This window comes from Phyllostomus hastatus, unplaced genomic scaffold, assembly GCF_019186645.2.
Source record: "Phyllostomus hastatus isolate PE091 unplaced genomic scaffold, TTU_PhHast_1.1 phas_contig_36, whole genome shotgun sequence".
Lineage (NCBI taxonomy): Eukaryota > Metazoa > Chordata > Mammalia > Chiroptera > Phyllostomidae > Phyllostomus > Phyllostomus hastatus.
The window spans coordinates 2,553,637-2,567,041 of NW_025333862.1; the positions used below are offsets into that span (position 1 = coordinate 2,553,637).

A 13,405-nucleotide genomic window follows, 5' to 3' on the forward strand; every position below is an offset into this window, starting at 1 on the left:
GGAAGTCTATATCCTTCACCAGATTGGGGAAGTTCTCCTTCATTATTTTTTTAAATATATTTTATTGATTATGCTATTACAGTTGTCCCATTTCCCCCATTCATTCCCCTCCACCCTGTACCCCCTCTCCCACCCACGTTCCCCCCCTTTAGTTCATGTCCATGTGTCATACTTATGAGTTCTTTAGCTTCTACATTTCCCATACTATTCTTGCCCTCCCCCTATCTATTTTCTACCTACATTCTATGCTACTTATTCTCTGTACCTTTTCCCCCCTCTCTCCTCCTCCCACTCTCCTGTTGCTAACCCTCCATGTGATCTCCATTTCTGTGATTCTGTTCCTGTTCTAGTTGTTTGCTTAGTTTCTTTTGGTTTTGCTTTAGGTGTGATTGTTAATAATTGTGAGTTTGCTGTCCTTTTACTATACATGTCTTTTCTTTATCTTCTTTTCTTAGATAAGTCCCTTTAACACTTCATAAAATAAGGGCTTGGTGATGATGAACTCCTTTAACTTGACCTTATCTGAGAAGCACTTTATCTTCCCTTCCATTCTAAATGAGAGCTTTGCTGGATAGAGCAATCTGGGATGTAGGTCCTTGTCTTTCATGACTTGGAATATTTCTTTCCAGCCCCTTCTTGCCTGTAAGATCTCTTTGGAGAAATCAGGTGATAGTCTAATGGGAACTCCTTTGTAGGTTACTGTCCCCTTATCTCTTGCTGCTTCTAGGATTCTCTCCTTCATTTTTACCTTGGCTAATGTAATTATGATGTGCCTTGGTGTGTTTCTTCTTGGGTCCAACTTCTTTGGGGCTCTCTGAGCTTCTTGGACTTCTTGGAAGACTGTTCCCTTTGCCAGACTGGGGAGGTTCTCCTTTATTATTTGTTCAAATACATGCTCAATTTGTTGCTTTTCCCCTTCCCATTCTGGTACCCCTATAATTCGGATGTTGGAATGTTTAAAGGTGTCCTGGATGCTCTTAAGCTTTTCCTCAATTTTTTGAATTCTTATTTCATCATGCTTTCCTGCTTGGTTGATTCTATCTTCCTTCAGGTCCACTGTATTGTTTTGAGACTCAGATTCCTTCCTTTCACTATTGGCTCTCCTCCGTGTATCTTCCTGCATCTCTTTTATGGTAACCTGCATCCTTTCATCTAAATTGCACCCAAAATCAACCAATTCTGTGAGCTTTCTGATCACCAGTGTTTTGAACTGTACATCTGATAGATTGGCTATTTCTTGGTTATTCAAAAGGATGAGTCCTGGGGGACTGATCTGTTCTGTTGGAAACATGTCTTATTTCTGGTCTGGTCGCTCTTGTTATGGTGGGGGGTGGAGCCTTAGGTGTTCACGGGGCTGGGCACCCCAGTCACTAGATTGTGACGTTATATGTGGGGATGGGAGGGAACAATGGCGGTAGTTCCGTTTTCCTGGGCTCAGACCCTTCTCTGGGATCCTGGGCTGCAAGCTCTTCCCTGGTCCACAATCACCGCCTCACTGGGTCTGCCAGCCGCAGCTTGCGTACTCAGGGATCACTGCTGCATTCTTGTGCCCCGGATGGCTGTTCCGCCAATTTTGTACCAAATTTTCCCCGACCTCTGTGCGCCGCCGATCCGCTCCAGCCCCACGCCCGCCCGGCTCGTGGTCTCCTACCAGTCTGGATGTATGGGTCTACTTCAACTTCTTGGCTGTCTGACTTCCATTCAGATAAATCCTCTATCAGTTCTGAGTGTTATTCTATCTGTAAATTATTGTTGTTCTAATCTTGGTTGTGAAAGGAGGTACGGTGCGTCCACCTATTCCTCCATCTTGCCGGAAGTCTATTTTTTCAAATAAGTTTTCAATTTCTTGCTCTTCCTCTTCTCCTTCTGGCATTCCTATGATTTTGGATTTTGGAACATTTAAAGTTGTCCCAGAGGTTCCTAATCCTCTCCTAATTTTTTTGAATTCTTGTTTATTCATTCTGTCCTGGTTGAATGTTTATTTCTTCCTTCTGTTCTAAATCATTGATTTCAGTCCTAGTTTCCTTCACTTCATTGTTGATTCCCTGTATATTTTTCTTTATTTCATGTTGTACAGCTTTCACTTTTTCCTCTGTTTTGCAGCCATTCTCAACCATTTCTGTGAGCATCCTGATTACCAGTGTTTTGAATTCTGCAACTGATAGGTTGGCTATCTCCTTGTTACTTGGTTCTTTTTCTGGAGTTCTCATCTGTTCTTTCATTTGGACCATATTTCTTTGTCTTGGCACACTTGTGGGGCACCTGTTGTGTTGTAAAGGGCAGAGCCTTAGACATTCTCCAGGGTGGGACAACCCATTTCACAGTGTTTTGGTGCATGTGGGGGAGGGGACCAAGAGGTAACAATGCTGCTTTCTCAGCTCTCACTCAGCTTTCAAGTCACTTCCCCTACTACCCACAAGCAAACTGGGCCCTTCTAGTGGTGATTCTTACGTGGGTTTGCATATGTTCTAGGACCCCATGGGTCCCTCCAATGGACTCTGCTGTGAAAAGGAGTTTCTCCCACCACTGCAACCCCTACAGGTTTTTATAGCCAGAGGTTTTGAGACTTTATTTTCCCATGCTGGAACCATGGTTTACATGATCTGTCTCACTCCCTAGTTGTTCCTCCCACTATATATGCACATGAATATGGGACTGCCTGGTCCACCACCTGCTACCTCGCCTACCTGGTTCACCAGCCACCACCTTGCCACGCATCCTCTCTGCCCCAGCTGCTTATCTCTGCCCCTGCTACCAGTCTGGATGAATGTTTCCTCTTTAACTCCTTGGTTGTCAGACTTCCATGCAGCTCAATCTTCTGGCAGTTCCGGTTGTTTTTATTTTTCAGTTGGTTGTCCTTCTGGTTTTGTGAGGAAACAAAACTTATTTACCTACATCACCAAGCCTATTAACTATAACAAAAATAAAAATGTTTAACTCTTGAGTTGCCCCCATCATTTTCTGTTTTTAGTCCTAAGAGACTAATAGTAAGTGTCCTCTATAGTCAAACTCCTGTCACATTAGAATTATCAAGGGAACTTTAAAAATCTTCTGCCTAGGCCACATCCCAGATCTAGTACATTAGAAACTCTCAGGATGAGACACAGGCATCTGCAAACTTTTCTAGAGGTTCCAACGTGCAGAGAAGTTTGAGAACCAGTGTCCTAGGGCAGTGCCTCTCAAACTAATGTGCATGTGATATTGACACCTTCTCTGCTCCTACCTGCTATACTGGATCCTAGATTTGGGGGAAGGCATGTTATAATGGGGGGAGGACATTAGAGGTATTTAAGGAGAGCTAGATGCTATTTGCTAGAGCTGGCTTTATCTTAGATCTTTAACTGTTGGCAGTTTGTCTGCGGGCAGCCTGGGCCATGTTAAGCTCAATAATTGGTCACCAGAGTGGGAAATTATTTTGAGTGGATTCTGTAATTACTACAAGATGTTTGGAGTGATTTTAGCTCTTTGCAAAGATGGCATTATAATAACACATCTACAATAACACATCTAAAGGACAACTAAGTTATCCTGATATTCTCCTATGGTTCTATAAGCTAGCATATCATAATCAAATAAGTGGAGAAGGGAAGGACTTAATTTGAATTTTCAAGCTTTGAAGTGGGCATTTAGAATGAGGAATAATATTATGGACGTGGTCTAAAATTGATCTCCTCTGCAAATTTGTGGATTCCTTTTGCAAGGAACAAGAAGTAACAACTGTACCCACAAGTAGGGAGGCCCAAACAGGAGGTGAAGGGATGATTTTAGCCTGGATGTCATCACAGCCTGAGATAGAAGGAGCCTGTAATAGTCTGAGGAGAGCTGCAGGGAAGCCTCCAGTTGGCAGCCAAAGCAGAAAGCTTCCTGCTTTCTGGACCTGTCCTTATTCTGGGCACAATTTATTATTTCTTCTGGACCCTAAGCTGACTGAAATTTGGCAGACTTGGTGAGGAACTTTGAATCATTCTTTTCCTGATCGGGAAGTGAAAGACTTACCATGACAAAATGTAATGGACACATGGGGGTTGTCCCACGGGGCACAAGGCTCACTCCATACTATGTTTGGAGGGTCCATGTTAGGGTGCACTTCATGATGTGTTTGTGGATGCACAGCTGATGAACATGACAAGGCTGCTGGAAGAGGGCTGATAACATCTGCATGGCAGCAAAGTTTTTACAAGAAATGATTGTGGTACTGGTATTTCTCAAGCCATGTGTTCAGGTCTTTGGAATAAATGTGGTTTTTAAAAAACTAAACTAATATTTTCTCATTATATTTGCCATTACCTGAGCCTCTCAGTAGTATGAAACTACTTGACTCATGCTATGAACCTGGCCTCCTCTAAGAACTGCAGTCAAGCAGTGAGGGCTTATAGTCACATTGTCAATACTGGAATGTTTCAGGTAGATCCAATCTTGGGGAAGAGGGTACAAAGGAACAAGAAGGCAGCTTACAGGACTGCGTGGGCACATCAGAGGTATAGTCAGCACAAAGAAGTTAGAAATGAAATTCCTTTAGTACTTGACAAATTCCAGAAACTGCTAGATGCCCTTTACCTCAAAGGGAGCCATTCTATGTAGAACTGTGCTCCTATTGTCTGAGTTCCTCTCAACCCTCTGTGAAACTGTGTCCTAGGAACTCACTCTTGGGGTGACTAATTTTGTGTTTCTATTTTTCCAGCCTGGCATGGAGGTGGTACTGCCAGGAACTACTAAAGAACAGTCCATTTGAGTGGTCAAGCTGGGCTAGGTACTAGGGATGTATCCAGACAATACCATGTTTGTCCTATAGGTCCCAGGTTACTATTGATGAGCTACTGGGAAGCTCAGGGTGCTGTAAGCCTGAAAGGCATCACTGAGGGCTCAGTCTGACCCACATCTGGAATCTCCTAATCTTCTGTGTAGTTCCCTCCCAGATCCTCACCAGTTACCTCACATCCCACAGGCCAAGCATGCTCCACAAATGAGCCAGAGTACTTGAAATCAGCGGTGTGGGTAACAGCTTGTAGTGCAACTTCCTCAGTCTCTGGAATCTCAGCATAGTCACACTTTGCTATCTTCTCCCAGCCAGCCAGGGGTGTCACTCCGGAATGATGAAGGCTCATACAAAAACTCCTCCAAGGCTTATTTCTATGCTCTGAAAGTAAATAGACTAACCTTTCCAGGATCTCTGTTCCCAAAAGCAGTTGGATAGTTTCAGCAGTCTGATAGTTTCCTTCTCATTCCCTTCAGTACCCAATTCCCTGAAAAATTGGGTACTTGGGAACCATGGGCAGTGGTTCCCAGGAAGCAATCAGTCCGTCATTCCTTTATTTCATATTTGTTTGTTGATGGATTACTATATGTTAGGCATTGTTCTAAGGCAGTAAACTTAACCAGAAGTCATAGATGTGGCCCCATTCTCACGGAGCTCTCACCAGTGGGAAAGGAAGAAGTATAAGCAATCATAATACAGAAAGTAGAGAATGCTGTGGAAGAACACAGCATGGACACCTGATCTTTGGAAAGGAATGGGACTAGGGCTGGTAACATGTATACAAAAATGGGTTGGGATTTAGGGGTATGAGGAAGCAGTGGGAAAAAGAGGGGAAAAGCAAGGATCAGAATGGACCTGAACCTAGGTGAAATTTTGCTCAGCAGATAGATTGTTCTAGACATTCCTTTATTGCCACTTGTTCATAAAAACACCATATGTTGGTGTTTTTATCTTTAAGCTTAAAGAAGCAGAATAACTTCTAAAACAATTAAATGAAATTCTGAATATAACAATAAACCTAAATCTCAGATTTGTTCCTGGAAAACTTAGAACCCAAATTGTCCTGTTTTACATTCTGATGGTCCTGACCCACCTCCAAGGGTTGAAGTACAAGATCTTGGGAATGAGCTACTAAAAGCTCTGTGCAATGAAAGCAATAATCCAATAGTTCTCAGAGAGAAAAGTATGTGACCCAAGAACTCTCTGAAGAAAATTCTACTCCTCTGCCCTCCCTTCCCGACCTAGGTGATTATGGTAACGGGGGATCATCCCATTACAGCCAAGGCCATTGCCAGGGGTGTGGGCATCATCTCAGAAGGTGCTGAGATAGAAGAGGACATTGCTGCCCAGCTCAAAGTCCCTAACAGCCAGATCAATAACAGGTGAGACCCAAAAGAACTCAGGTCTGCCATTTTTCCTCTATCATCAGCCTGCCACACTCAGATTTCACCTACTGAAGTTCTTGAAGCATCCTTTGATAGTTAAGATGTGCAAGGTTTACATAGCATAAAATAAAATGTAATAGGAAAATGGCCAAGTAGGTTTTCAGAGACATGGAACAAAGAAAGGCAGAGAAAAGGGAGGAGTGGTTGGAAAAGTCGAGGAAGGGATGGAATATGTCAGTCTGGGGACTGTGAATGATTGGGGACAAGTGAAGAGATTGGGTTGAAAGGAAAAACAGGGAGCTTATAGTAATGGTTGGTTAGGGGGCACCTGGTGAATTCTCAACATGCTGAACTAACCTTTTCAAATTCCTTTTACTCAGGGAGGCCAAAGCCATTGTAGTGCATGGCTCAGAACTGAAGGAGCTAAGCTCAGAACAGCTGGATAATATCCTTCAAAGCCACAGAGAGATTGTATTTGCTCGGACCTCCCCTCAGCAGAAGCTCATCATTGTAGAAGGATGTCAGAGGCTGGTAAGGGAGATCAAAGAGCCTTGGAAAATCTGGCAGAAATCACACAGTGTAGCCCTGGCCTAAACCAAGCAGAGGAATGTATGCTGGGCTAGAGAAGACTCCAGAGAGCATCTCATCATGAACCCCAGAGATGGGTACCAGTTTGGAGGATCTCTGAGAGTTTTAATATCTCAGGAGGAGCAGAAGAAGGAAGGGCAAATAGGCCTAAATAGGCCTAAATAGGCCAAAAAACAAGGGATGATGAAATCAAACTGACTTTTGGGACTGGTCTTGAATCTAACAGTAATTATTTCAGTCCCTCTGTGCTTCTCCCAGGGAGCCATCGTGGCAGTGACAGGTGATGGTGTGAATGACTCCCCAGCACTGAAGAAGGCAGACATTGGCATTGCCATGGGCATTGCTGGTTCTGATGTCTCTAAGGAGGCAGCTGACATGATCCTGCTGGATGACAACTTTGCCTCTATTGTCACAGGCGTGGAAGAGGGTGAGGAAGCAGAGCTGGGACTTGAATCCCAGACTCAGGTGGGAAATGGTATGCAGTACTCTCATGCCTATTGCCCATCATACAACCGTGATGATCCCGTGAAGACTGGGGGAAATCACTGTAAGACAAAAATTTGCAAATTGAGATTCAGCTGGTACTTAGAACATCACTATCCAGAGCACTTTTTTAGTAGATTAAAGTCCAGATTATTTGGGGAAACTGGGACTCCCTAAATTGTATCTTTATTCTTCTCTCACGGAAATTCAAGCAGGTCTGCAGTAAGTTCCAAGACATAACATTACCCCTGGTGCCACTTCATACTCCATAATCTAAGAAGGGCCCCCCAGGAATTTGTTCCCTGAAAATGATGTTGACATATCAAGATCAGCTAGAACCTGATTTATAAATTGATTGCATGAATGAGCCAAAATTATTACACCCTTTTGCAGAGAATTCTGAATACAACACCCATTGGTAAACAGGAGAATTCCTGAATTCTGCATCCCAAGCTCCCTGCTTTCTGCCTATAGCTGTTTTATTAAAACCTATACAATTCACATAATAGTAATAGTATATCATTTCATTGAGACCTCATATGATCCAGACACTGCTCAGTATTTTGTATCCACTTAATTCAATGCATTTTTTGAGCACCAACTATGTACCAGATACTATTCTAGATGTTGGGGATGAAAGAGTGGGAAATAAGACAACACATCCCTGCCTTCATGTTGTTTAATTGCTAGTGGAACAAGACAGACAATAAAGTAAATTGCATAGGATATTTAGAAGAGGATAAGTGCAATGGAAAAAATAAAGCAGGGAGTGCAGGGAGAGATTACATTTCCTGAAAGAGTCATCAGGGAAGGAATCGAGCCATCATGCAAGGCAGGAAGAATGAAGATCACAGCCAGTTATGGCTGAAAATGGGATTAGAACCCAAGCCCAAGTTCCTTCCATTTTAGCCTTAATCTTGGCTTCTTTGTTGGCATTTATAAACATCTCTAAGTATTAACTGGGCCCAACCCTATTTAATTTTCAGAGATCAGATGACATTAGCCATGTTAAATATAAGAACAGATATGGCATGCTAATAAATCCTGGCTCTAATTAAGAGTCACACAATTTAGACACAACACTGGGACCCCAGAGGCCTAGGACCTCCAGACCATTTCATGGATCATGATACTGCCTTGTTAGTGTTGTCTCTGTCCAGGAGCTGGTTTGTGGGAGTTGCATCCTCTTTATGCTTCTCACAGAAGTTTAACCATTCTTCCCAGGCCGCCTCATCTTTGACAACCTGAAGAAATCTATTGCATACACCCTGACCAGTAACATCCCAGAGATTACCCCCTTCCTGCTCTTCATCATCCTCAGCATCCCTCTGCCTCTAGGCACCATAACCATCCTCTGCATTGACCTGGGCACTGACATGGTAAGGGCCAAACTAGGACCCAGCTCGTGTTACTCCTGTGAGATGGACTGAGTAGTAAGAAGGATCTGTGTCTAGGAACAGAGACAGAGCTTGAGTTACTTTGAGTTCTCTCTCTATTCTTCAGGTACCCGCTATCTCCTTGGCTTATGAGTCAGCTGAAAGTGACATAATGAAGAGGGCTCCACGAAATCCAAAGACTGATAATCTTGTGAACCACCGTCTCATTGGCATGGCCTATGGACAAATTGGTGCGGTCAGAGGAATGCGGGAGCTGGTGAAGGGAGTGGGGAGTGGTTGCACCTGTCTAGTCATTGGAGCAATCTTGGATTGGAAGTCAGGGAGATGTTTCATTAACAACAAACTGTGTTAGGCCCTGGGAACATAATGAACCATTGATCTGTGATGTGCCCTTGACATAAAGTCCAGTCAGGAAGGAACAAACATACATAAAATGATAACATCTTTCCAAGTGCCAAATAATGAGTATAGACAGGAGTACAAAAGCAGGCAGGCTCACCAATCATGAGGATTTTCAGAAGCCCTTATGGAGGAAACGGGACTTAAACCTGATATTGAAAGATAGGGCTTAGACTATCCAATGTATGGTTAAGTGTAGGGGCCAAGAAAAGAGGAGAAATTCACATGGTCTGGTTGTTGAAGAGTGAGTAAACCAGTTTAATCTTCATAAAGAAATAGTGGAAAATAAGGCTATAGACAACTGGGCCATTTTTTAAATACATTTGAGAGTCATTAGATATCTTTGTTCTTGAGTTGCCAGGTATAGGTAGGGTGTTTAAGGGAATAGAATGAAGGATGGACAGGGGTGAGATTGAGGACAGGGGAAACTATCCCAATATCCAGAGGAGGAAATGCATAGGAAAAGTACATATTTAGGAGCAGGCCTTTGTCTGAATCCCAATTTCACTGCTTACTACCTGCATGACCCTGGACAATGACTAAATCTTTTTTATGTGCTTCAGTTTTCCCACTTACAAGATGTGAATAACATAGTTTAGACTTGTCATGAGTACAAATGTCCGTGGGTATCTACACAATGTACAGCTCTGTAGTTAGTAGGCTATTGCTGTGGAGCAGGCTTGGGAAACAGATGTTTTGACTGAGGGAGAGGCAAGAGTCAGATGGAAAAGAGGTAAGGAGAGGAGAGGACTTGATGAGTATCCTTATGTCAGAGAAAATGGAAACAAAGTCCAGTACTCACTCACTGGGGAGAAGGAAGAAATTCCCTCTAAGGTCTTTTCAGATATTAAGATAACATAATTGAAAGATGACTCTGAGTTAGAGCTTAGGAATAAACATCAGAACTTGGAGGCCAGTACTACAGAAATGATGGGATCAGATCATTGCTAAAAGAGTTTTCAGCATTACAGCCAAAAACACACCAACCCAGCTAGAAGCAAGTACCAATGACCGCCCCTTCCAAGATCTGTCTTTTGAAGTCTTTCTCTGAACCATGTTCCTCTGTTCTGTGACTCTACCACTCATAGGGGTGATTCAAGCTTTGGCTGGATTCTTTACCTACTTTGTAATCCTTGCTGAAAATGGTTTTAAGCCTATTGATCTGCTGGGCATCCGCCTCAACTGGGAAAATAGGTACCTCAATGATCTGGAGGACAGCTATGGACAGCAGTGGGTGAGTATAAAGGGTAGGGTAGTAGACAGTGCCTAGTGAAGAAGTGACAAGGAAGAGTGGGTTCAGCAAATTTTTGAGGAGTGGGAGAAAAGAGGAAGCAGACAGAGTTGATGCCTTATATCCAGTCCTATATGAGCATTCTAACATTTCACCTCAATCTCCAATCATGTCAGCAATTTTTCTTCTCTTTGTATACAATGATTTCCTTTGTTTCCATTCCTACTGTCTGTTATCTGTCCTTACCTTTCTGTATCTTTTGGCTTCCTTGAACCTGGAAGTCTTCTTTGTCATGCCAACTTCTGGGGTCTGATTTCTGTTTTTCTACCATCATTGCCTAGAAATGGGTGCTGGGTCCCCTCTCTCCTGTTATGCTCTCTCCCTCAATGGGAGTTCAAATAATATTTTAAATCCCAAAACCTATTTTCTTTGTATATTCCTTCCTTGCTTTTCCAAAAGTTTTTTTTTATTTTAGAGAGAGAGACATGGATTTGTTGTTCCCCTCATTTATGCATTCATTAGTTGACATTGGTATGTGCTCCACCTAGGGATTTAACCCACAACCTTGATGTATTGGGATGGCACTCTAACCAATTGAGCTACCTGGCCATGGATCATTTTGAACTTTTTAAACCTATAGGATGCTTCTCTGTAGTAGTCTTTTCTAACACTCAAGATGAATGATAACCAAACCAGAGGCCTCTAGCCAACATTGTGTATTTAAGAATTTTAGTAAGTAGTCCTAGTTGATGTGACTCAGTGGATTGAGCATCAGCCTATGAACCAGAAGTTTTCTGGCTCAATTCTGTCAGGGCACATGCCTGGGTTGCCGGCCAGGTCTCCAGTTGTGGACATGCAAGAGGCAACCAGTTGATGTTTCTCTCTCTCTCGTCCCCCCTCCCTCCCCTCTATTTAAAAATAAATAAATAAAATCTTAAAAAATAAAAACAGAATTTTAGTAAGTATGCTTTTTTTGTGTCTGTGAATACCTATCCCAAGTTCTAAGACAGTGGGAGATGTAACACAAGTTATTGCTAGAATCTTAATACCATAAAGAACACAAAGGCTACTGTCATCATTCTGCAAATGAGGAAAGTAAGTCTGGAAAGATTTAGTGACTTGCTCAAAGTTCCACTGTGAATCCTAGAAGAACTAGACTAGAATTTTGGGCTGATTCATGCCCAGCACTTCACCACTTCACCATAGTGCTTCCAACCAAGTGAATTAAAGGTTTCTCAACAGTATGTTAAAATCTGGAGTGTTGGAAAGATGTTCCTCATACACATTTGACTTCTAGCTGGGCCTCATGAGGCCATCAGATGTCAATGTTCCCAGCTGCCAGCACTGCTCCAGGGTCCAGTGATACCCTGAGACCTCATTGTCCATATCACCTCAATACTCTCTCTTGTTAGTGGCTTTTTTCAATCCCCACCCAAGGATATGTTTATTGATTTTATAGAGAAGAAAGGAGAGAGGAAAGAATTGATGTAAGAGAAACATTGATTTTTTGCCTCCCATACACACCCCAACTAGGGATCAAACCCACAACCAAGAGATGTGCCCTAACCAGGAATTGAATCCACAACCTTTAGGTATACAGGACACTGCTCCAACCAACTGAGCCACTGGCCAGGGTGGCCTTGTTAGTTTTATATCTTGATACCATCTCCCTGCTGCCAAGATGCAGTTTGACATATATTCATTTATAATGAATTAAAGGTAATTAAAATTAATTTGAAGTAATATCAAATTACATCAAAGATATCATGAGGTATTGCAAAACAGGTTGAGAATAATTGTTCTGAGCATGAACTCCAGAAAGGCAGGGTCTGTGTCTCTTCCACAGCTGTGACATTCAGATAATTGAGTATAGAGCTACCCACCCTGGAAGGACTCTACATACTATTAGCAGCAAAGATAGATCCTTACCTTCTAAATATTTCTCACCAATAATTCCATTGATCACCACTTATTCACTCATTTAGCAAGTATTTCTTGAGCATATTCTTTGTACCAGGAACTATTTTGGCCATGGGGATATAGTAGTGAACAAAAATGCCCAAATTATTGCTCTTGTGGAGTTCAAATTCTAGTTAAAGATGGGTGGTAGGAGGGAGAAACAGATAATAACCAAATATAGAATATACTGGGTCAGGTGGTGTTGGAATTGAGATCTGAGAGTCAGTGTGATGGGAAGGTAAAAATAATTGTCAGAGAAAAAGGAATGATTGAAATTGAAATTACAAAGATATTAGAAAGACACTATCTGGAGTTTAACCATGGGAGCAGGCAGTCCAGATGGGAAGTGAAGGACAGCAACACCGCTAGGTGAAAAGGAAACCAAGGAACCATGAGAACTTCGTATTGGAAGGATCATCAACATAGATATTTAAATCTCTGAAAAGGAGGACAGTAGCATTATTGAGTGACAGTGAGTCAGTAGCTAAAATCAAGTGATGAAGGGAGTGACTCGGGTGTCAGTAGCTGAACGCAGTGAAGGACAGTGGTGATAAGATCTAATACACACTAAGGAGCTGATTGGTCTTTCTAAGTTCAATAGTTGGCTCATTGATTTTCAGCCTTTGTTTTCTAATTTATTTAAGTTTCTATATTTTCCTCCATGTATAACTGACCACATTCCATGATATGTAGTATCTAATTATTATTCAGTCCTAGTCCTATGTATTTTCAAATTCTTTAATGTACAAGCTATTTATAAACATGTTTTATTTTTTTAAAACACAGGCTTTTTCTCCAGTCTAATTTAGATGCACCTCTTTTGTGTTCCCACAACTCTCTGTGATTTCTCTCTTACAACCTACCTATTGTTCTCATATAACATATTTATCTTTCCCACTAGACCCTAAGTTTCTTACATGTAGAGTGTGAATTAAAAAGAATGAATGAACCCTGGCGGGGTGGCTCAGTTGGTTGGAGTATCGTACCATACACCAAAAGGTTGCAGGTCAATTCCAGGTCAGGGCACATACTTAGGCTGTGGGTTCCATCCTGGGTTGGGACACATAAGAAAGCAACCTATCAATGTTTCTCCCTGATGTTACTCACTCACTCACTGACTCATTCTCTCCCTCTCTCCCCTTCCTCCCTCCCTTTTTCCCTTCCTCTTTCTCCAGATATCAATGACCATAGATTTTACTCCTTTTTT

General features: G+C 42.2%; 1 protein-coding gene across 1 annotated transcript in view; it reads left to right on the plus strand.

Annotated features, from left to right (window-relative positions):
• Positions 1–13,405, plus strand: part of LOC123820599 (sodium/potassium-transporting ATPase subunit alpha-4) — a 34,157-nt gene that overhangs the window by 16,837 nt on the left and 3,915 nt on the right. The window contains exons 13-18 of the mRNA XM_045841427.1: positions 6,002–6,138; positions 6,522–6,672; positions 6,988–7,156; positions 8,437–8,591; positions 8,716–8,839; positions 10,097–10,242. Coding sequence (XP_045697383.1) covers positions 6,002–6,138; positions 6,522–6,672; positions 6,988–7,156; positions 8,437–8,591; positions 8,716–8,839; positions 10,097–10,242 — 882 coding nt within the window. The remainder of the gene's footprint in view (positions 1–6,001; positions 6,139–6,521; positions 6,673–6,987; positions 7,157–8,436; positions 8,592–8,715; positions 8,840–10,096; positions 10,243–13,405) is intronic.